Source organism: Echinops telfairi, unplaced genomic scaffold (genome assembly GCF_000313985.2).
Source record: "Echinops telfairi isolate 266 unplaced genomic scaffold, ASM31398v2 ScPeMD7_23;HRSCAF=83, whole genome shotgun sequence".
Classification (NCBI taxonomy): Eukaryota; Metazoa; Chordata; class Mammalia; order Afrosoricida; family Tenrecidae; genus Echinops; species Echinops telfairi.
The window spans coordinates 13,200,422-13,224,357 of record NW_022103920.1 but is presented as its reverse complement, the minus strand read 5'-3'; the positions used below and the strand labels follow the sequence as shown (position 1 = coordinate 13,224,357).

Here is a 23,936-nt window from a genome sequence, read left to right as displayed (position 1 = left end):
GAGTCGGGTCCTAGCCATAGTGACTCATGGGGCACCAAGGCGGTGTTGCCTGGTCGTGTGCCATCCGCTCCATCACAGCCCCATCTGAGTCCCTTGGGGTGGCCCCTGTGTCAGTCCACCTCACCGAGAACCTCCTCCCCCTCGTGGTGGACCATGTTGTTATCGACAGAATACCTGCTTCCCCTTCTCTACCACCCCCTTACCCCACTCCAGTTGCCTTGTCTTGGCCAATAAAACCAGGGTCAGTTGCCCATGTCACCTCCAGGCAGCAGCTGTAACAGCCACGGGGCCGTTCTACCAACTCTCTCCCTGCTACCAGGAAATCAGCATGGCTCAGGTGGGAGTGCTAGGAAGGCCAGACATTTCCACGGCCAGAGTGCAGCCCCAAGGATGGGAGACCTCCTCCCCCCAGGTGAGGAAAAGAGACCCTTAAGCCAGCACCCACGTCTCCCAACCTACTCCTCAGGTGGCTGTGGAGTGGGACTCAGATGGGCAGGGTCAGGACGGAGCAAGTCAACAGAAAAGAGACAGGTCCCACGCAACTATGCCCATCACCCAGGAGCAGGAGGAGATGCCTACGGCCTCCCCTACCACCGCGTGACCCACGGTCAGGGCAGCGCCCAGCGGGAGGTAAAGGAGATGGGCTGCCCCTCCGCCCAGAGGCCACGCATTCTCCTTAGAGGAGAGGTGGCCTTGTCTACATGTGGCATGAAGAACCGCCTAACGGCGGCATCTTCCAAATAAAGACTCTCAACTGGCCAACCTGTCACAGTGTGAACACCTGTCCATTCAGGAGGTTGGAGATGCTGCGCTCAGATGCTGGCAGGAAGGTTGGGAGCAAGGGGCAGGTGACAAACCTGGGCTGGCACTGGAGCTGGGCATCCTTTGGGCAGGTGGGGATGGGTGAGGAAAATGACCCGGGGCCATCGCCAGTACCAACCCCATCACTCGCCATGACTCCTGTGTGCCAGAGTACCACAGAACTAGTGTTTCACAAAGAGATCACCAGCCCTTTCTTCGGAGGCACCCCTGAGTGGACTCGAGGCTCCCTCCTATCAGTTAGCAGCCGATCCCATTGGCCATTGGCACCACCAGGGCCTCGGGGGATTCTTAGGACAGGGTAGTGAGGGCCTCTATGACACGAAGCTCCGGGGTGTGGCATGGGAGAAGCAGTCACCTCCCAAGGAGCACAGACTAGGGGGACCTGGCAGAGGGGGCCTGCAGCAGGAAAAGCCACCGGGAACCACCACGTGCAGTCCCCCAGCTGTCTGCGGGAGAAACCATTCTGGCAACAAGCCCAAGGGCAAAGCCACCCGGGTCAGCCCTATTTGGAAAAGCACAGATTGCTTGTTTCCTAGAAAACCTTCCCACCCTGCCTGCCGCCCCCTCTCTTGGCGGGACACCGGCATCATTGGTGCAGGAGAGGGAGCTGGCCTGTAGGGGTGGCTGGAGACTGGGGCAGCCTTGCAGAGGTGGGAATCTCCCTGCAGCTCAGGTAGGAGTGCCTTTGTGTCTAAGTTAGCCGGGGCCCTTGAGGACACAGTGCATGAAGGCTGCCAAGCCAGGCTGGGGGTGTGGTCCTGCTCTGTGAGTCTGAGGTGGTGGACACCGGCAGGGACACAGGGGGTGGGCTGGAGGAGGGCAGGGCTGCTGGAATCCAGGAACCCAGCGCACGGAGTTCATCTATGAAGATGCTTCCAGCACTGAGAACAGGACAAAGCGGAGAGGGAGACTCGGAGGGCAGGGTGAGGCCCTGGTCCTCGGCTGGGGCAGGGCAAGGGGTGAGAGAAGGTTCAGACCCATCCGTTGTTTGGCCAGGTGGCAAGAGGCCAGGTGACAGTCAACCTTGGTGACCGTGGAGGTGAGACACAAACTCACAGCTGAGATAATGCCGAGCGAAGCCATTAGTTCCCGAACCTCCAGTGACTACGCGGCCCTTTCCCCTCAGTACTACGTGGTCCATGGGGGCTAAATGCTTCCTTCTAAGGAAACCTGGTGGTGTGCTGTGGGCTGGACCTGAGGTTGATAAACGCAAGGTTGGCTGTTCAAGGGCAGCAGCCACTCCTCAGGAGAAAGATGAGGTGGTCCGCACCTGTACAGATTTACAGGTTAGGAAGCCCCACACAAAAGCCAACAGGAGTTGGAACCGATTCAGTGGCAGTGGGCTCATGGTTCGGTTTCCAGAAGTGAGTGAAACGAATTACAGGAGATGCAGATTTGATTCCCAGCCAACACACTTCAGGCACAGCCACTGCCCCACTCCAGTGGAGGCTCCTGTCTTGCTAGGGTGCTGACCCGGCTTCAGGGGAGCTTCCAGACTAAGACAGACTCACAAGAAAAGCCTGGCCCTCCCCTTCCAAAATTCAGCCAAGGAGTCATGAGCCTATGGATCACAAAGGTCCAATTCACAAGCCACCACGGTGATGATGGTGCAGACCGGGCATCTCCTGGTTCTGTTGAGTCACCACAAGCCAGGGACCAACTGGACCACTGAGATCATGGACACAGGGAGCATGCATCAAAGACTTAGAACAAACACACCCAGTCCCTTCCACCCTCTCTTCCCCAAGCCTTGGAAGACAGCCGGCCCCTCCTTCTCTAGGGAGGGGATGAACTCCAGCGAGTACCCAGCCAGGAGAAGCTTGCCCCCACTGTCTCAACCCTCTGTCTCTCGGAAGCCGCCTACCACCCTCACGTTCCCTGGGGCTGCCTCCCGGGGGGCCCCCTTACTGCCAGGGGTTCCTTGACCGTGGGCCTGTGGATGTGGCAGCCCGTTGCTCGTCAACGCTCATTCTCTGTGTGTCCACTGAAGACTCTGGGACTCCCTGGCCATAGAGAGCCTAACCCTGCTACGTGCTACCCGGGGGACGGACCCTGAAAACGTCCTGCTAGTGAAGTAAGTCAAGCGCACGAGGGCAGATATGGCACCATCCCGCTTCCCTGAAAAGACAAGACCAGGCAGATGTTTAGGGACCAGAGTTAACTAGTGGTTTTGAACCACTGGAGGCTTGGTAGGTTATACATTGGGCTTCTAACCCAGAGGTCAGACGTTGGAATTCACCAGTTGCTCCATGGACAAAAGACAAACCTTTCCACTCCCTGAAAGATTCACAGCCTGGGAAACCCACCAGGGCCATTCGACTCTGTCCTCGGAGACCCCATGAGGTAGAATCTGCTCGATGGCAGTGTCCTTTTGGGTTTAGGGGCTGGGGCTGGGGGCTGAAGGGCAGGAGGGTAAGCCGGTGATGGGGAAGCAGTATGGGAAATGTGGCTTTGATGGCAGCTAATGGTTCCCAAACATAATTAATGTAATTGACATCACTAAGGGACACACGTGGAAAACATTTGTAGGGCAGATGTGTGATACAGTATAGTTGTTACAACAACAGTAATAATCATCCAGCCACTTCTGCTCCTGAGCAAGCCTGTGCCTGGGTCCCTTTCCAGGCTGTACAACGTTAACAGAAAGTTCCACCATATTCTGGTTCCTTGGGGCCCCCTAAGGAGCCCCATTGCCCCCACCTCCTGATGGCCATGGGCTTGTATAGCTTCAGCCCCCCCCTCAAGGAACAGAATGTGACAGGGCTGGTGTCATGTCTGAGATTAGGTGTCGGGCAGACTCTGGTCTCTCTCTCTCTCTCTCTCTCTCTCTCTCTCTCTCTCTCTGCCCTTGTTCTGGGGGAAGCAGGCTGCCATGCTGGGAGTGGCCTTCATGGAGAGGCCTTGCGTGGCCAGGACTGCATTGAGGGTCAGAGACATCCACAGCCACTGGAGTGGGCTGGGAAGCAGACCCTCCCTCCGAGGGCCAGGCTGGAGGTACCTGCAGCCCCTGCCAAGCCTTCGACTGCAACCTGTGAGAGAACTGATAGCAGGAGACCCGGCTGAGCAGCGCCCCACTCTCGTTCCATAGGAAGTAGGAACTCCAGGTTTGAGGGCGATTGTTTGTGCCCCACGTCGCAGAGAGTGACTGCATCTCCTACACTGGGTCAGAGTGGAAGATACAGAGTGACAAGAGGGAATCCAGTCATCAAAAGTCACCTGAGGGCTGGGCAGGGGACCCCTGGGACACCACCACAAGCACAGGCAGGTGGCCACAGGCCCAGCAAGCCACGTGAGAACCAGACGGACTACAAACAGACCCCATCAGAGCTTCCACTAGTGGGCTGCGCGAGGCTCAAGCCACCACTGGCTCCCCATCAAAGTGACCGTCGGAACTGGATGGACTTCCCAAGGCGAAGACCTCCCCAGACCCATCCTCACTGACGGCCATCCATGGTGGAGACATAGGGACACTATTCTCCGCTTGTCCAGGCTCTGCCAGGTGCCAGCCCCACAGCCAGGGGACCGGTGACAACCCAGGGCCTCTTCCCCTTGCCACCGGCGCCTCGTCCCCCTTCCTCTCCAACCCGTCTTTCATCCTTCCCCATCTTCGCCGTGGTCTTGGTTTCGTGGTCAGGCTCCTGACAAGTGGCTCTTCCTCGTTTTAAGGACACGCTCTTGTAAAGCAGAACATTTCACTCCCATTGCACACGTCCCTGTCTAAGTCCCTTCCACGTGTCTGACATTTGTATGCCAGTGCCGGACAGCACGTGGTCACTGCACAGGGCACTTCTACAACATCCTGCCCGCGTCATGTCTGTGCGGGTTAATTTGTGAGCAGGTCTTCCTACACAAGAGCACGCACATACACACAGGCACGTGCTTTTTCAAAACGGCTCACGTATCAATACATCGGAACAGGGAAACGCTCACGTGACAGGACCGCGTTCCAAGGGACAAACTGCTCGGGATCCCTCAGGGGCGAGAACAGCGAGTACCCCAGGGCCCGTTCTCCAGAGGCGCTCAAGGTGCCTTCCAAGAGGCACCCAGGAAGGGAAGGAGCCTTGGACTCAGACGGTGACATCCCTGCCCTGAGAAGGTGCCACAGTGAGGACACGTCCCCACGTTCAAGCAGGTCGGCTCTAAGGGCCCAATGGAGACCCATCAGGGGAACGCTCGGAAGGTGGGGTGGGTCCAAGGGTGAGTGGTGATAAGTAGGAAAGGTCCAAAAGATGGTCACAGTAGGGACACCCCCAAGTGATAGGGGGTGCTAACTGCGGGTCTTACCCAGCTCAAGATGACAGGATGTACTCAGGGGCACACCGAACAGCTTAGCTGCTGTCAGTATCTACCAAGTAGAACACAGGACACACTGACAATGCAGCAGATAGGATTGGAGAGGGGCCTGGGGAAGGGGACTGGGCCACCACTCTGGGCTGTTCCCTTTCTACATCCGGGGTGGCATCTCAGGAAACTGAGTTCAAGGAAATGCTGATGCATGGGTAGATTCCGCCGATCTCGGCATGGTAACCCCTGTGAGAATGACCCTTGTGTCACACACCCCTACCGACGCTCACGGAAGGCGCACACCAAGAGAGACCGGCCTGGCTGGATTGGTGCTCGTATAGACTACGAAGAGAGCAGTCAGGTGCGGGCACCGCCGGCACACACAAAGGTGGGAGCCGTTTCACCTAGCCAACACCCAGCCTAGACACAATCACAACACGGAAGGGGGCCAGTCACCTGGGAGTTCACGGTGGCTTGGTCCACAGCCCACATCAGTCTCTCTGCCCGACCGACACCAGCCAAAAGTTCACCAGCCAACAGCAGCCCGAAAATGCACACTCCCGCAGTGCAGGAAAAGCAAAGAGATGGAAGCGGGAGCGAGGAAGGGGCCCAGCAGAAATATTTGAGCGTAAACAGCATGTCCTTCGGAGGCCACAGTAGACGCCTGGTTTGCACTCAGCTACTCACCTACAGGTCAGTGGTTCAAACCCACACTGGGGGTGCTGAGGAAGGAAGGCCTGGCTAACTGCTTCCCTGGAAATGACCACTAAGAAAACGCTCGTGAGCAGTCCTAGGTCACCATGAGCCAGAGTCGGTGTGACAGCAATGGGTTAGGGTTTTACTGGCTTTGGAGGTGACAGTAACCAAGTGACCCCACTGGGGTCAAAGGCCTTCCAATTGTGCCTCCTCACTGGAGTAGAAAGCCTGGTCATTCTCCCATCAAAATTGATACAGACGCCCGAAAATGAAGCGGATCAAGTTGACGTCTCTCTAAAAATGTCCGCCTGTGGTTGACATGTGAGCAGCTGAGCCTGGCGGGTGACGGTGTCACTTAGAGGCCACACCTCTGGCCAGCGAGTGCCTTCCATGCTCACCATGGTAGGCTCTTAAAAGTGTCCACACACCCAAGCTGGCATCCTCCTCACCTTCTCACCCCTGGCCTCAAGTGACCTGTACACCCAAGACAGGAAATTCCGGTCTACAGAGGCCAGGCTACCACCGATAAGGACCCACTTCTTTCAAACCAGGGAGAAGTTGGTTATTTTAAAGGCAGCCGACCTCAGATCTCTGGGACCCCAGGAGCCCACCCCTGCCCTCCGAGTCCCTCGCCACAGTGTAGAGAGCTTAGCAGGACCTGGGCCTGTGGGGGCCACTGTGGGCTCCGAGAGTCCGGCTCTGTGACGGCAGCTGAACCATCCCCAGCTCCTCACCCTGCTCTCAGCAGTTCCCAGCTTCCTGCAGGGTCCTCTGCTGCCCCGCGTCGCCCACACAGGGCCTCTGGGCAGGAAGGAGACTTCGCTCCGGATAACCCCTGAGGGAGCCGGCCAGAGCGATTACCAGGGAAGGAGAATGGAGTTAAGCCAGTAGTGGTGGGAAATGCTATTGTTTGGAGAAAGTCAATAGACGGGCCACTCTTTGCTTTTTATTATTTCAAACAACAGACTGGCCAGCCGGCAGGCCTTCCTTCCCCACCTCCACAGGCCCCCAGGGTGGGTGCTGAGAACCAGGGCTCAACTCGGGCAGTACTCTGGCAGGGCTGCCCCTCCAAGGCCCTGGAGCCACAGCATGGCTGCTCAGCTGCCCAGGAGCCAACGGCTCCCTTCGACCTCTGGTCTTTCCACTCAACCCTCTCCGAGGGGCCTACCCACCCATGGCCCCCCTCACCCCCAACGTGACACTGGCATGCCACATCAACTCCCAGCAGGCATCAGCAGAGCCACCTGTGTGTGTAAACCACCAGCCTGCAGCATGTGGGAAACCAGCCCACGGTTCATGAAGCCCCTGCCTCCTGGCCAAGTGTTGTGTTCCAGGCTGGGGACACTTCAGGCCAATCTCTGCCCGCGCCTGCATGCGGTGGGCTGTCGCTTTGCTGGCCCCCAGGTGAGCGAGCCAGTACCTTCTGCTGCAGCCCCATCCGTGACCAGCAGTGCAGAGTGTGTGTGTGTGTGTGTGTGTGTGGTGTTGGGGGTGGGGCCATGCAACAATAGCCGGGAAACAGACCTTCCCTCCAAGAGAAATAACTTCTGTTGTGCGCACCGGATGCTCAGTGTTTGCCCCTGTGATGCTGTGGTCCGCCGGCCAGCCCATAGAGCACTGGTCCACTGTCCCCTCTGGGGTCGCCGTGAGCTGACGGTGACTCCTGGCCTGCTCAAGCTACCCACCCCAGCTCAGGCAGATGGCTGAGCCACCCTTGAGCCACCCTCCAACAAGGCCCCTCCTCCTGGCCAAAGAGTCAGTGCCCCTTCAGTGTCAGGGAAGAGATTTAGGGGTCAGGGACCTTGTGACACACTGAACAGGGTTTGTGCCCAGGGTTCCCTGGGATCTGAGATTGAGGCTCACTGAAGAAATGGTTAGGAACCTTGGTGGCGCTGCGGTTAAAGCACTCTGCCGCCAGCCAGAAAGTCCGAAGTTTGAACCTCCTGGCCACCCTCAGGGAGAAAGATGAGGCCGCCTGCCTCTGTAAAGACGACACCAGGGAAACCTCCACTCTGTTCCCCAGCGTCGCCGGGAGCCGGAATAGAAGCAACCACACAGGTGGGGAGAAAAGCTGACACCGCCCGAATTGCCCTGCCTGCTGGCTTCCTCCCGGTGGCGGGTGTTCCCCACAGACCAGGCCGCTGGGTCTGCAGGAAACACGGCCCTTGAAGCATCTGAAGCGGCAGCCCAGAAATATAGCCACAAAGAAAGCGAGACCCAGGCTCAGGCTCGGATCCGGCCAGGCCTCTTGATGGAGTCCGAATCACCACACCACATCCAAGGTAAGCCCAAACAAGGTAAGCATGCCCTTTGCCTGCATACCACCGATATTTCCCCGCAAAGAGCCCCCGGCCCTTGTCAGCCAGCAGAAAACAGGACTGACCTGCCACCCCGAATCTCAGGAAGATACATACTTCAACCACCGAGGCACAGAGCGGGCTGGCTCCCCCTGACCCCGACGCGGCCTGAGCAGAGGCATGTGGGGCACAGTCCTGAGTGGAGGAGCCTCCTGCCACTGCTGTGGACCAGTGGCACGCAGGGCCCATGAGTCTTTGAACTCCCAGGAGACAAGGCGGGCAAAGCAGGACCAGATACTTTCCATGCCCCGTCCCCCATCGCCAAGCAGCACCCCCAACCCCACCCCCACTCCGACCCCACTTAACAGGTCCTACCCTTTCCTCCATCTGGTCCCCGAATGCATTCCAGATGGACGCAACCGCCAGGAGGACTGGAGCCTGAGAGCAGGCCCGCTCCTTCCTGCCCCTCCCCGAGCACCTGGGTCTAATAACACCCAGGCCTTGACCGCAAACCCAAGTCAGAGCGAGCAGCCCTGGAGCTGGAATCTCATTCCCGGTGGGGCTGTCACCTGACCCAGGTGCACCCTGGCCTCACCCAGTCTGGTTTCTCAGGTATGCCGGCAGAGAAGGAGCAAGATGATCGCTCCTGATGTCCGCAGCAGCAGCGGCCTCACCAGCCCACCATGCCAGTGCAGACCCAACCCACAGGTGGGGACAGACCAGTGATGCCACCTTGGTCCCTCCTACCTTCTTGAGCTTGCCGCTCTTGGTGCCCACGAAGGCCAGGGAGTGGTTCTTGTAGACATAGGCAATGACGGACGTCATGCGGTCGCTGTCCTCCGTGAACACCGGGATGCCCCGCACCATGTCTGACACGCCCAGCGGGGCGTTCATGTCCAGGCCACAGAAGTTGTCGTCGATGGTCAGGAGCTGAAAGTCAAAGGGGAGGAAGGTCAGTCTGGGAAGGAAGGTACTGACTGGGGGCCCTGCGGGGCTAGAAGAAACTCGGGTGGTGTATCTTCTAGAATAAACCCTTCCTTTTGGACCTGAGAAGCTCAGCTCTGGGGAAATCCCGGAGTCCTGCCTGCAGAGACTGAAGTCAGGCATTACCAAACGATGGGAAAAACTATCATCGCTGGGATTCTTCTGCCCCACTGCCAACCCCTCCAGACACCGTCTTGTTCCATCATCATCACCGTTGTCTCCATGGAAAAGCACAGCCCACCCTTCCCCACCCCTTACCCTTGACCATGGACTCTGCTCAGATGAAAGAAGAGAGTGGCCTCCACTCCCAGAGAGGTCCAGGGATCAGACACTTGGATGAGGACCCGATGGTGCAGAACCATGAACAGACCCATAAGTACGGGAGTCCGTGGGGTGATTGCAGAGATGGGTTGGTGGACGGACTCCACATCTCCTGCTGGGGACCAGGGTTCATTTTCTGGCCGATGTACAGCCACCCATCATCGGTCCGTGGGGTCTGTGTGATGCTAGGCTGCAGGTCAGACTTCTGCAGAGCTTCCAGACTCAGACAGACTAGGAAGGGAGCAAGGCTTGGCGATCTGTTTCTGAAAATCAGCCAAGAGAAAGCCTATGCACACCAATGGGCCAGTTGGTCTGCTGTGCATGGGGTGGCCACCAATAACCACAGCAACAGCCTATCAGGGCAGAGGTCCCCCAGACACCAGCTGGGTGGGTTCAGAGGATGGTCCATGACTCCATTCCGTCAACACGGGGGACCCTCGCTCCCTCCCTCAGAGTGCTCCTTGGAGGGGTCCCGGCCACACTGCCACCAGCATTTCCCACCTGCCATCTGTGAGCACGTAGCCCCTGAGATGCATTCCCACAGCAGGCTCCTTGGGCAAAGGCCTGGGGAAAATCGAACGCATTCTTATGCCACCTGGAAGAGTCCTAAGAGCCAGCCACAGGAAAGCTTTTGATGGGAGAAATGTGTTTCAGGTTAGGGCGGCGTTTCTCCCAACCGCTGTATTCCCCAAACTGCCCGCAAGAGCAACGCCTTCTCACTGCCCTTCCCGGGGGTACTGCAGGATGCCCGGGGTTCATGCTCACAAGCTGTGTAACCTCGCGTGACAGTTCACCAAGGAGGCAGCAGGGGTGGGCTGGGGGGTGGGGGGGTGCATCTTGCTCTGCCTTGTCCCGTGCTGCTGCAGGCCCAGCTCCGCAGAGGCTGGCGAGAAGCCCTGGGCCCTCCAAGGTAGCCTTACTCGGGTACCGAATGCCTGCCGAGCTCCCAGCTCTTGCTCGGAAGTGCGGTGTGGTCTGGGACACGTTCCTGGGTCTTTCCGCTCTTTTTGATTTTTTCGCCACTCTATAAAGATGAAGGAACAACTCCTGGCTTTTTGATCGCCTCTCCTAAAATCCGGTGAGCTCGAGCCTGCAAACAGCTCTGGGCTCGGCAGAGAAAGGAGCGGAGTGAAATACGAGGTGTCGCTTTTTGTTTAAAGGCTTTAGCGGAGAGGCAGCTGGAACAAATACATAGATTCCTGCCAGCAGGGCTGTGAAGCAAGAGTGGCCAACTGAGACTGTCCCAGAGCCAGGGGAGGTGGGGGGGCTCCTCCACTCCCACCCCCAAAGGAGGCAAGCACTGCTCACTTCCTGGTCACCGAACGTCTCTGGCGCTGACCTCTCCTCTCATGATGGGCTGTGCAGGGGAGAGGGCAGCTCGTGAGCTCTGACCCCTCTACCTCCCTGCATGGTGAGGTCCAACAGTCCAGACCAAGACCAAGACCCTATCCAACCTACAGGAGTTCAAGTTGAACGACCAAGAGCTAGCAAGTCCATCTGTTACAAACTGACCACGTGGATGTTTGAGAGGACCTGTGCTCAGGAGCAATACTTTGAAAATGAAGTTAAAAAAAAACAACTCCAACTCCACTGATGGGCCCTGATGGGGCTGTTGAATAAGCAATGGGCTATGAACACCAAGGTCAAGTGTTCAAACCCACCAATGACTTCCTGGGAGCAAGCTGAGGCTGTCTGTCTCTGTGAATATATACTGAAACCTGGCGTGGGGTTCCCATGAGTCAGAATCAGCCTGATCCCAGTGGGTTTGGGTTGGTTTGGTATGGGGTTCCTCAGAGCCACCTGCTGTCCGGGTGACTTCGACTTATTGGGAACCCATGTGTATCAGAATAGCACTGCACCCCACAAGGCTCTCTTCTTCATTTTACTTGTTTTGATTTTGTTGAGAATACGCACAGCAAGATCCAAACTCCCCACTGGTTCACCTCAATGCTAACGCATAGGGAGACCCTATAGGACAAGGTAGAACTGCCCTGGGGCTTTCTGAAACTGTAGCTTTTGATGGAAGTAGAAAGCCCCATCTATTTCCTAAAGAGCAGCTGGTGGTTTCAAACTGCTGACCTTATGATCGATCGTCCACCCACTGCTTAACCACGATGCCACCAGGGCTCAACTGCAACCATTTCGACATGGACGGCCCGGCGTCACGGATGACAACCTTTGGGCTGGGCAGTCCAGTCTCGCCATCCTTTCTGAGGTGTCTCCCTCGTTACCATCCACACACTGCCAAAACTTCGACACCCCGAGAGATGGTTCTTACAAGAGCTCCCCAAGGAAGAAATGGCTCTACAAGGGGAAAGATCAGGGAACTTCTTACCCGCAGCCAAATATCTTGAGGGATGGAGTCACTGGGCCTAGGGGCTCAGGGCCATAGTCCCTTGGGGGACACCCAGGTCACCTGGCACAGCACAGTACGCCAGACACAGCGCACAAGACCCCGTCCCACTTTGGTGAGTAAGGCCTGGAATCGTCAAAGCTCCTGAGCAGCCAGCTAACGACCGGTCTCTCCCACCCAGGGCAAAGGCCGGTGAAGACAAGCAAAGATGCCAGGGGACAATGAGTCACCAGAACTCATGGGACACAGGAGGCCAGAAGAGCCCCAAGGTGCCCACGACCACGGTGGGCCCCTCTGCAAGGGATCACCAGATTCGGGCCTGCAGAAGGGGAGGAAAGCGTGCAACCAAACCTGAAATCCTTTTTCCAAAAGGCTCAGTGCACTGGTCAGATGGAACACCTCCCCTCCGGCCCTGGACTGCATTCTTAGACACTCTTCAGGCCCAGAACGGAATGCACCCCTGGGCCTCCATTTTCTAGGTAGCTGGAGCTGAATGGTCCTCGATGCAGAGGGGGAAACTGAGGCAGGGGCAAGGCAGCTCATTTTTCATCACGCCCCGTTGCCTCTGCCCAAAGCACAGCCTTCTTGGAGCTGGGGGTCAATCAACACCACCCTTCCCCCAGGCCAGCGAAACACAACAGGTAAATAACCCACGCCTACAAAACCACGCCAACTCTGGTTCCTCATGGGCAGAGGCCAGAGGTCAGGCTGACTCTCCCCCAGCAAGGTCCTGGGAGGGTTGCCCATGCAGTACATAAGGCACCAGGCAGGAGGAGAGGGGGCTGTCCCATGAGACATGCAGCATCAAGAAGAAAGGGAATCACAGTAGGGGCAGGGGCCGGAAGTGAGAGACAGTTGGTGAACCCCTTGGACAGGTGAGGGTCAGTGTGGAGTCCGAGCACCTGGCCAGGGCAGGGAGCATGAGCTCCTGTCCAACGAGCCCTCCCTGGGCCCATTAGGAGCCAGATCGGAGGAGCCAGGAGGGGGTAGCAGGCCCAAGCACAGTGTCTTCCCCGGCCACTCTGCAGACACCCATGAACAAACAATCCACAGCCACCGAGAATGTGTGTTCATTAGGGGCAAACACTACTCTTCGAAGGAAATAAGCAACAGTCCACTCTATGAGGCTATCCATGGTGCCCTCCTGGGCAAGCCTGTCCCCTGGCCTGGGCCAGACCAGAAGCAAGCCCCTCTGGGCTCCTACACCCCACTCAGCAGGACACGGGGCCTTCTCTCCACGCCTCAAATGTCCTCCTGGACTAAGTGGGGTGTGCACCAAGACTGCGACGCACTGGACTCCGGGGGCTGTTTTATTCTGTGAGTCAGCAGCTTAGGGGTGCTGATGGCAGGTGAACGAGCTAGGGCTGTCGAGAGGGCGCAGGCTGCATGAACGTCTGGCTCTCTAGCAGCTTGGGTTTCTCAGTGCCGAGCGAATGTGGGACTGGAGCCAGAGTGCCTGGGTTGGAATCCCGTCTCTTCCACTGAAGGGTGTGTGACACTGGGCATCATAGAATTGAACGGTGTGCCCCCAAACATAGGAGGAGGAGTTAAGCATTTTGTTGCTGGAGCTCATTGCAGCTGTTAGGTGCCTTGGATTCCAACTCTCAGCGACCTTAAGTAAAACAGCAGGAAACACCATCCCTATGGTCCTGCGCCATCCTTAGGTTCCAGTCCATCAATGCAGCCACTGTGTCCATCCATCTCCTTGTGGGCCCTCCTTGTTTTCGCTGCCCCTCTAATTTACCAAGCAGGATGTCCTTCTCCAGGGACTGGTCTCTCCTGACAACATGTCCAAAGTATGAAAGACCGAGTCTTGGCATCAGCGCTTCTAGGGAGCGTTCTGGCTGGACTTCTGAGTAGAGCTCATTCCCAGCCCCACCCAGCCCTGCTGGGTCGGAAGCACCAGCCGGGGCTCAGTAATCCAGTGCAGGTGGTTTCGTGCACCAAGGTTTAAGGCTTCTGGCCCGGGCCAGCCACTGGAGGCTCATCCTGGCAGATGGCCCTGTGGCGCTGTGCCGTGGAGAGACTGGCATGTGGCAAAGCACTGCCACTTGGGAGCATGGCCTACCACGCTCAGGGACTGAGGGTCCTTGGGCAGTCTCCCCAGGCTGTCGAGTGGCGGTGGCAGCGGCAGTGTTGGCACAGGGAGCGTCATGGCCTGGGAAGCGCCATGACACTCGAATTACGATGGAATCGCTCACTGGCCGAACTTCACTCTCTCCGTGGCTGCGGTGAAGGTTACCGTGCAATTACATGTCGTTACATACAGATGACAGAGCTGTTAGGGTTACGTTGCCAATCACAGGGAAATTGCTCTCCCCAGCTGCAGAGCGACTGAGAGCCCCACTACCCCCACAGGAAGGGGGCTGCCATGCTGCCCACAGCCTTCCTCCAAGGTCCCCCAGGGCCCCAGCAGAGTGGCCACCTGCACCCCGGAAGTGGCTATTGCAGTGGTTCTCAACCTGTGGGTGGAGACTCCTTTGGGGGTCGAATGACCCTTTCACAGAGTTCACCCGATTCATAACAGTGGAAAAATGACAGTTATGAAGTAGCAGCGAAAATAATGTTATGGTTGAGGGGGGTCACCACAACATGAGGAACTGTATGAAAGGGTTACGGCATGAGGAAGGCTGAGACCACTGGGCTATTGGTTGCTGTGGTGACCTCTGAGCAGGGCTGAGGACCTGGAAGGTGAAGGACATCTCCAGCCACCACCAGCACCACCACCTCATCCCAAGCCCAGCCCCCACCCCCACCGTGGTATATTCTCAGATGAACTGCAATTCCCACCCCCAGCCCCCCTGACACCATCTCCTCCATCTGGAGAGTCCAGGGAGATGAGGAGGTGGGATCCTGCCAGCCCACCCTGGCCTGGGTTCTGATGGGGAGCCCCAGCTCCCCACAGGCACTCGGGGCACACCTGTGCAGAAACCACACCTCATATTGTGAGGATGGCAAGGTCAGAACCGGGCCAGAGTGGGAACAGCCCACTAATGAGGACCCAGCCAGCCTCCTGTGGGTCCATGCGCTGGCCTCTGGCCGTCTTACGCTGGGCAGCCACTGTTTACCAATCACCCTGGCTGGTCCTGCAGCAGCAGGCTGAGGAGAGAGACACCTCAGATGCTTTCCCCTGAAGGCACCTGCCCAGGCCAGGGCCACACTCCCTGGGTATCCGCAGGGAAACCAAAGTCCAACGAGAGCACCCGGGACTCGTTGCCCCAGGAAACACCAGTGGTCTAGCTCTGCCCTTCGTGGGCCCCCCACTCTGCCCGCAAGCTCCTCCAGCTCATGATATTGGGGAGATTGGCCCATGCCGGCAGTGTTTCACTCGGTCATGCATGGAGCTGACTTGAGGTCCAGGATCAATAGTCTCGGGACCATCTGTGCCTCCTTCCCTCCAGAGTCAGAAGTGACTGCAGGGCAGTGAGCTTGACTAACAGGGACCTCGAGCCTCCTGATGACAAGACATCCTTCTCCCAGGAGACGACTCATCAGAAGGTCAGAGGGGTGCTGGCCACGCCCACGCTCTGGAGCCCAGCAGGGCCACCCAGGGGTGCACAGCAGTAGCTGCAACTGGGGTCCTGGGGCTTGAACCCATGCCCGTCTCCTCAGGAGCTAAGCTGCCAAGAAGTCCGCTCCTGCCTCTGAACTGCAGGCTGGACGATCACACTGTGGCCCCCAGGAGGGTCTGGTCCGGGAGCCCGGCACTGCACTTGGCAGCCACACTGAGGTATCCCTGAGCCCCTCAAATGTGCCCGGGCCAGGGCCAGTGGGACACCCCCGGATGAAATCTGAGAGGCATAAGCAATACAAGCCGGCCCCACTCAGAAGCCACCCTTCTGTAATCCTGTGGACACAGTATTACCGGGAGGCCCCCGGCGAACCCCTGCCAGGGAGAGATAAGTCTCACGCAGCCATGAACCCTGAAGCCGTCCCCATGCCTCCCCCTCCACCCCGTCACCAGGCCCTTAATTGGATCAGGGGGGAAGGAGGGATGCCATGATCAAGTCTGTATGCTTCCTGGTGTGCGCCAAGAAGCGGTGCCCCCCCACGCCCCGCACTCCAGCTGAGTTATGGGGTAGGTCATTCCTGTTAGTGGGAATAAATTTCATGAGCCCCGCTCTTGTCGTCTGCCGTCCTCCGGCTCGCTCCCCGGCCGCGTGTGAGTCTGGATAATGTTGGTGCCCGCAGATAAATCAACTAAACGAATCCCCTCATACTCGGAGCTCTGACAGAGGCGCAGGGGAGCCCCCATGGTGGAAAGGGCAGAAGTGGGCTTTCCTCAGGCCCAAGGAGTCTGCCTCATGTACAGGGGCAGCACGGCGGCCCCACCACCAGGAAAAGACTGAAAGCAACTACTAATGAAAGCCAAATGGGGTACACGCCTGTCCCTGTGTCCGCCAATGCTGCTCAGCAACAGGCTGGGGCTCAGGGATGGCCCAGGTGGCAGCAGGGTGGATCTGTCCCTGCCTTTGAACTCAACAGTCACACCAGGGGCACAGGCCAGGGTCCGGGGCATTGAACATGGCCTCTGGGGTGGACACAAGCCCCGTCTGGGTGGAGAAGGATGGAAGGATGGGATAATGATCAGGTCCCTCTGTCCTATCGCCTGGGTGCCCTATGAGTCAGGTCTAAGGGGGCCGTGTCTGTCACTGCTTGTTAACGAGAAGCCACATCTGTGTCTGTTCCTATGAGTCTCAATACACCCACCAAGAGAGACGCCATCTCTCACGCCTTGTTGAGAGGACTGGGAAACGGGGAGACTGCGTGACTGGTCACAGCTCCAGTGTGGGATGGCTGCAGCCCAGAGGCCCAGACCCACAGCCAAGCAGCTACCCTGTAAGAATAAGAAGGATTGAAGGAAAAGTCCAGAAATCAGAACTGGACTGCTCAGTTGAGGCTGACCTGTGTGGACACAAGGTGTGTGTGTGTGTGTGCGCGCGCCTGTGCTGTATGGGGAGATGGGTGTGCCCCTGTGCACGAGGTGTGTATGCAAAGGGTGTGTGTACATGGGGGGGGGTGTATACTGGGCACATATGCATGCATGATGTCTGTGTGTGCACAGGATGCATGCTTGCATATGGGGTGTGTGCACCTGTTCCTAGGGGGTGTGTGTGTATGTGTGTGCATTGTACTCATGTGCCCAGGGTACGTGGGCATGCCTCATGTGTGTACGCATAGGGCAAAAGGGGAAGGTGTGTGTGCTCAGGGTGTTGCATGAACTTGAGTGTACGTCTGGGTGTATGTGTCTACATCGTGTGTGCTTGTAGGCATGTATAGCGTACATAGTGACCAAGATAGACATGCATGTGTGAGTGTGCATGATCATGGGTGTGGGAGCATTTGTGTGTAGGGGCTGTGTGTGAGAACACAGGAAACAAGGCTTTGCTGCCCTCGCTGCTGTGTGGTGTGTAGGTGTGAGAGAGACCAGGGCGCAGACAGCATAAGGCCGACAGGGAGTCCCAGGGGCAACAATGACATGGCACAGAGAAAGTGAGCAGAAGCAGGCCACTGAGGCACGAGGGGAGCAGCCCAGACAGAGCAGGGAGCCCAGAGCCTGCACGTGTGTGTGGCCCTGCTCGCCACGTGCACCTCTCTGCTGGGGTGGGAACCACAACCGATACATACTGTGATGTGGATAAACCTCAAACACATGACCCCACATGGGAAAAACAAGGCCCAGAAATCCAGGTCTCATAGGAAGCCCTTTGGAGGTCTTCTCAGAAGAGAGTCATCCACAGAGACAGAAAGCAGACTGGTGGCGACTTGGGGGCTGAGAGGATGGGAAGTAACTGCAGAGGGGACCCAAGTTTGACTTCAGGGTGATGGAGATGTGGAACCACAGAGATAGACAGATAGATAGATAGATAGGGTGGGTACATAACACCGAGCGTGGCTCATTTCCTTTTGTGAATTCACCTCCCTGAGGTCTTTGGGGTTTTTTCCCCCCTGGGGCAGGATCTGGAGGTGTCCTTAGCCCAATGGAGGCCATAAGCTGGGCAGGAGATAGCCTCACCGGCCAGCTACCAACAACAGGATAAGCCCCGCTGACCCCGGGTCAAGCTCTCTGGGGACCAGGAGAAGCAAACACAATAGGCAGCAGATGCAGGAACCTGTGTCCAAGCCTGGGGGCCGCGTGGCCCGGACGGGCCGGCCTAGGCGCTCACCCTCACGGCTGTCCGAACTGGAGGTGCCAAGAGCCTGGGTGACAATCCAGGGGATGCTCATGCCAGCCTGTCCCAGGTGTGACCTGCCTTAGGACTGCCCGGCTGGGGAACTGGTGAGCCCAAGAAGCGACAGGGGCACACCACGGGGACTCTCCTTCCCCACCAGTGAGGCTCCCTGTGGGGCACAAGGTGAAGTTCCCAATTCTTTGCAGAAACTCCAAACCTTAATGTCAGAGAAGCTTTTCCGCCAGAGGAGGTTCTCAACCAACGGCAGCTAAGAGGCCCCAGCTGTTCTCATTCTTCCAGGGCCGTCGGGTCCGAAGCCCAGGACTCCAGCCCCTGCACCGTGAGATGCCCCACCCAAAAGCTGAGAGGTAGGCAGCAGTTTCAGAGTAGCCCACATGCAGGTAAGCACGCGTTGCCTTGTGCATACTTACTAACCTGTCATCAACAGCATCACGTGTTTGCACTACGTCAGAGATTCTGCTACTGGGTCTGGCTGGCAGCTGTCTCTCTCCCAACCCCGCAGCACCTGCCCAGCAGCACCTTTCCTACAGCACCAGAGCCTGATGGGTGCCCTACAGTACCAATCCCTGATGGGGACGGAACACCCAGTCAGTCAAGCAAGCACGGGCTTACTTGTGCTTACATGCTGATCAGTGGAGAGCAGTTTCCCATGTTCTCACGCATCCAAGGATGAGGCTGAGGACCTGGGTAGAAGCAAGTTGGTGGACTGGGTGGCCCTGAGTGTATGCCTTGGTGGGTCCGTGTTTCTTCCGGTCCTTCAATGTGAGGTGCTGCCTACTCTTTCTGTGGCAGTATGAGTCCACCCAGAGGTGCACTGGAAGAGAGGGCTGACATTCTAATATTCAAAAGCCAACCATACGGAGCACAGTTATACCCTGACATACCCGGTGGGCTGGTGGCCTTTCCACAAATCTGGAATAAGAATGGGAGCTCCCTGAGCGCTTGTGGGGGCCCAGCGTGTCTCCCTTGGCCACCAAGCTCAGGCCCATCTGGAGCTCCAGGGATGTTCCACAGCATACTCGGCCATATCACACTGGTATCCAGCTCCACACCACCCCATCCTGCTGCTGACCACAGCCCAGGGGGTGTTGGAGCTCACCAAGTGGTCAGCAGGCAGCCCAGGAGCTCAGAGCAGGGAGAAATGTGACCCTGGGGCCCCAGAAGCCAGCCTGGGCACCTGAGCATCTTAGCAGCTCACCTGGCCGCTGTCAGTGCATCTATGGCCTGCACTGAGTCCCCCTGCACTGCCCCAGGAGCGCAGGAGCAGAGGAGCAGGGCATCACTGAACCAAAGGAAGCAGACCCTGGGCTCACGGCGGGCCAGCCCTTTGCAGCCTGGCTGGAGAGCCTGCGGAGCCCTGGGCCACGATTCTGGCCTCCGCCATTCTCTCCTCAGCCCTGAACTGGCCTCTGGTTTGAAAGGGCTAATTAAGCCCAAAGAAAAATCAAAAGCCTGTTATCTGGCTCCAGGGCTCCCAGGCCTGGCAGCCGCCTGTCGGCCAAGCTGTGCTCTCTCTGTTCCCTCGGAGGGAACCACACAGTGTCAGGACCTGTCTCTCTGCAGACGTCCATGGCCAGCCCAACTTTGTGTGCGGTGGCAGATAGCAAGCAAGTAAGACACACACCTGCCCACCCACAGCCTGCAGTGGAGGCTGTGCCCAAAAGCATCACCCCAAAAGACAGGTTAATCCTGGAAAGTGTCAGAGAGCCAGCCCTACCTCTTGGCTCAGAAGGGTAAGCTTCGGTTTTGTAGGCCCAGACGCACGTCACCAATTCCTAACAAGGGCACATGAGAGCATGCCTGTGGCATCTGTGTGTGTGCACACGCAAACGTCTATGTGTATGTGCACATGTGTATGTGTTATGTGTGCATATACATGTGTGTTCGCATGTTTTTGTGTGCATGTGCAAATGTCTTTACATGTGTGCCATGCATGGCCTGAGCACTCACATGTGCACACATATATACCTGTGTGTGCACCTGTGTGTATGGGCATACTCATGTGTGCACAAGTATGTGCATGTGAGTATGTGTGTGTGCATTTACATGTACATGCATGTATGTGTGGTGTGTGTACACATATGTGCCTGTTTCTGTGCCTATGTATTCACTGGGCTTGTGCATGTGTGTTGTTTGTGTACATGTGCATATGTGCTATTGAAAGGCAGGAGGAAGTCTCCCTAAAAGCTGGCTTGATGTGGAACCCTGAGCAATTCATTCATTTGAACCACTTCGGGGTGCTCAGCCGCCAGGACCAGCTAAGGGCCACCTCCCCACCGGCATCTTAATGTGTCCCTGGGACATGTACACACAGCAGAGCATAAGGCCTGTCCTTCATTGCTATATTGTGGGAGCAGACCATGGCCCCCCAAATTCCTATCTGCCCCATAGCTACTGAGTGACCGGATGACACCCCAAAGGAAAGTCCCAGGAGACCGTGAAGAGTTCACCTGTGAGGTCAGCAGATGTCAGCGGTGCCCTGGCTTCTCTAGCCTGGCTCCGAATGGCCCATTCACTGCTTCCTTCATCGGCCCATATAGTCCCCTTCCATGTCCTCTGGGGCAGTCCTGGCTTCCCAGGATCCCCCCCAAAAGGGATGACATCTTTTAACTTCTGTCCACATGCCAGCAAAGCAGCCTGGGCCTTAAAGGCAGAGCTGCAATGGCAGAATGCAGAGAGCCTCCTCTGCTTCCTCCCCCTCCCCAAGCCGAATCCCAAGGCACACAGGGTGGGCTCATTGCCAGTGGCCCCTGAGGTCTGCCTGGCACAGTGTATGTGAGGGAGAAAATCTTCTATCTTATTAAATCAGCTCAACCATATCTCCTAGTATGGCATTCCACCAGAATTTGACCCAGAGTCAACAACTGCATATTCCCCTCCAGTGGGCAAATACTCACTCACTGCCCCTGCGTCAATTCCAACTCATAGCAACCCTCTAGGATGCGGCAGAGCCGCCCCCGTGGGTTTCTGAGACTGTAACTCTCTACAGCAGCAGAAAGCCCGGTCTTCCTCCTGAGAAGCGGTTGGTGGTTTCAAACTGCTGACCTTGCCGTTAGCAGTCCAACAAGTAACCACTGTGGCTCCAGGGCTCCGAAGGATGGAGAAACGGTGGTACCATTTTGACGATGAACACAACTCAAACGGTCGGAAGGCGGAGGCTTCTCATGTTGAGTTACACCTGAGTGAGGCTGGCCTCCGGAGACCAGGCATTAGGTCACTTGTCTCACCTGGTCTCCCCAGCAAGGCAGCACTGGGATCAGGTCTGTCTGTCCTAGACATCTCTTCATCATCACTCCCGCCTGCCACCCAGCACTGATCTCTGGCTACTTCCTGTCTTGTGACAGGCATCACCCATGGAATTGTCCACACAGAAGATGCTTAACAAGCCCAGCCTTTCCCCTCCCCACCCCTCCCGAAGCCAGCTCTACTCTTCCCTCCTTCTGTGTTCACTAGGCTCTCCCCCTACTTCTGTCCCCACTGGGCACCACTGATTGCAAACATAAGACCCCTCGGGGCTTAGGGAGCATCAAGGATCTGTTCGGAGAGATAGGGACATTGACAATGCAGATGGGTGGCCATTGCACGACGATGAATGCAGTCAGCGTCATTGATTGTATATGTGAAAACCGTTCAGCTGGCGACGAATATTGTGTCCCATACACCAGGAGCCCTGGTGGTGTAGTGGTTACGCATTGGGCTGCTAACCGCAAGGTCAGCAGTTTCAAACTATCGGCCGCTCCACAGGACAAAGATGGGGCTTTCTACTCCTGTCAAGATTGACAGTCTCAGAAACTCATGGGGGCAGTTCTACCCCCTTCCTATAGGGTCGCTCACTATGAGTCAGGGTCAACTCGATGGCAGGGTATTTGGTGTTCAGTGTTGTATATAATTGCACCACGACAAAACTGTATAGAAAGAAACTCTTACCTTCCGTGGCAGTCCATCCCTACCCCCAAATGTGCAGTGGGGAACACACACTCTTCTGTCCCTCATGGATTCCATCTAAGCTTGGTGCGTGACAAGGGTGGGTGCATGTTCTATACTCCCCCAAACCGGAGTCTTCCCTTCAGCAATGTCTGGCGCATACGACATCTACCTAACACGATTCCCACCTATGCCTAGCACTCCCTCTTATAACCGGGGGAGCCGGCACGAGCAGAGCAAAGTGGGAGAAAGGGGGGACGTGGTTGCGTTGCTCTCGCTCGAACTCTTAGGAGCTCAGTGTCACGGTCTCAGGATGTCTGCTCCCGTGGTGATCCCAGCCTGCGAAGGCCCAGAGAAGGGCTATCCAGGTGTCTCCCCAACCCCACTGCAGGATGGAAGATGGATACACCCCCAGGGGGTCTAGACACCCTCGCTGCCCCGCACTCACCGCGCTGCTGCAGGGGATGTCCTTGACCTTGAGCCAGGCCAGGTCCAGCGTGCCCTCGCCACGGTAGCAGGACTGCAGGCGCTCCTTGATACGGTCGTTGATCTGCTTCAAGATGAAGATGCACAGGGCCGACTGGTCCAGGGACTTCATCTTGCGCTTCTGGCCCTTGGAGAAGACCGTGAAGAGGAGGTCGTCGTCGGAACGGACCCTGAGGGTCCGGGCCAGCACCGCCCCCGCTTTGGACAGGTAGGCGGCCTGCAGCAGGCGGTACTCCACCCCGCTGTGCTCGCAGCCAATGGGCACCTCCACGTAGGAGTTGAAGGCGGTGTCCTCCTTGCAGAGCCTCACCAGCTTGGACGTGTAGACCTGCTCCTTGGTGGTGGAGCCCGGGGGGGACACCATCTCGGGCTGCAGGGTCAGGAAGTACACGAAGTTGCCGCTGCTGAAGCCGTAGACGTAGTAGATGTCGAAGTCCGGGATGACGGTGAAGGTGTCCGAAGGGATCTTGATCATGGAGGCCACGAACTCATCGTGGAAGACGTACGCGAACATGCCGTCCGCCTCCGAGTTCTTGGTCAGCTTGCGGCTGGAGATGGTGGGGAAGTACTCGGGCTTCCCGTCCACGGCCGTGGCGATGAAGAGCTTGTCGTCCAGGTTGCTGTAGGAGACGATCACCCCGAAGACGGAGCCGCTCTCATTGACCCCCGACAGGTAGTGCTCCTTCTTGTGAAAGGGCTCCCCCAGTTTGAAGAGGTCCTCCAGCCGCAGGAGCTTGCAGATGCCCTGGTAGAGGCTCCCGCAGGCGATCAGCCTGTTTTCCTTGTAGTCTATGAGTAGCATCTTGTTGACATTGTTGGTGGTGGACAGGGGCTCGTTGCAGGTCTGGACAATCCGGGGAGGGTAGCACTTGGGATTGTCCTCGTCCGGCCCTGTCTGGTGAGTCACCAGGACCTTCAGGTCACTGGAGAGCTTGTAGATCCGGTTGACAGCCCCCAAGTAAATGTGGCCTGTCCTCTCGTCCACCACCAGGTGGTTGAAGCCCTCTGTGGGCTCCCCTCGGAAGGTGACAAGAGGCCGCTTCTGGGCGAGCGAGGGAGGCTGCCGGGACAAGAGCGTGGAGGAACCCATGCCCACCATCAGGAGATGGGGCAGCAGGCAGGCCCAGTTCCAAGGCATGGCTTTCATTTCAGAGCTGGGTCCTCGTGGTCCCAGCAGCGGTCAGGCGCGGGGTCTCCTCACAGGGCCAGGTCTTGCCAGCAGGGTCTCTCCTACGGCCAGAAAGAGAAAACTGTGATGCTGGAAGACAGTCGTGGTCTTCCTCCCCGCGACCCCACAGTCACTCGGCCTGGATTCCCAAAGCACTGTCCCCATACTGACTGAATTGTGACACCCCCAAATTGATGATGTGGACCTCCTAGCTCCTGTTCCAGGGAAGGTGACCTGCTTTGGAAATCGGTTCTTTATCTTTGAAGGTGAAATCAGTTAACAGGAGCTCATCCTGGAGTAGGATGGACCCCCGATCCCTTCGGTGTGGCACCAAATTGAAGGGGAAATAGCCAGCAGAGAGTCAGACTAGGGAAGACATGAGAAGAGGCATCCAAATGCCTAGCAGC

At 57.3% G+C, this 23,936-nt stretch overlaps 1 protein-coding gene and 1 pseudogene across 1 annotated transcript in view; one reads left to right on the top strand and one right to left on the bottom strand.

Annotated features, from left to right (window-relative positions):
* LOC105979062 overlaps window positions 1–8,749 on the top strand; it is a 22,017-nt pseudogene extending 13,268 nt beyond the window's left edge.
* Window positions 1–23,579, bottom strand: part of PLXNA4 (plexin A4) — a 387,926-nt gene extending 364,347 nt beyond the window's left edge. The window contains exons 1-2 of the mRNA XM_045288925.1: window positions 22,324–23,579; window positions 8,847–9,029 (exon numbers count right to left, since the gene is read on the bottom strand). Coding sequence (XP_045144860.1) covers window positions 8,847–9,029; window positions 22,324–23,508 — 1,368 coding nt within the window. The 5' untranslated portion in view covers window positions 23,509–23,579. The remainder of the gene's footprint in view (window positions 1–8,846; window positions 9,030–22,323) is intronic.
* Between the last annotated feature and the right edge of the window lie 357 nt (window positions 23,580–23,936).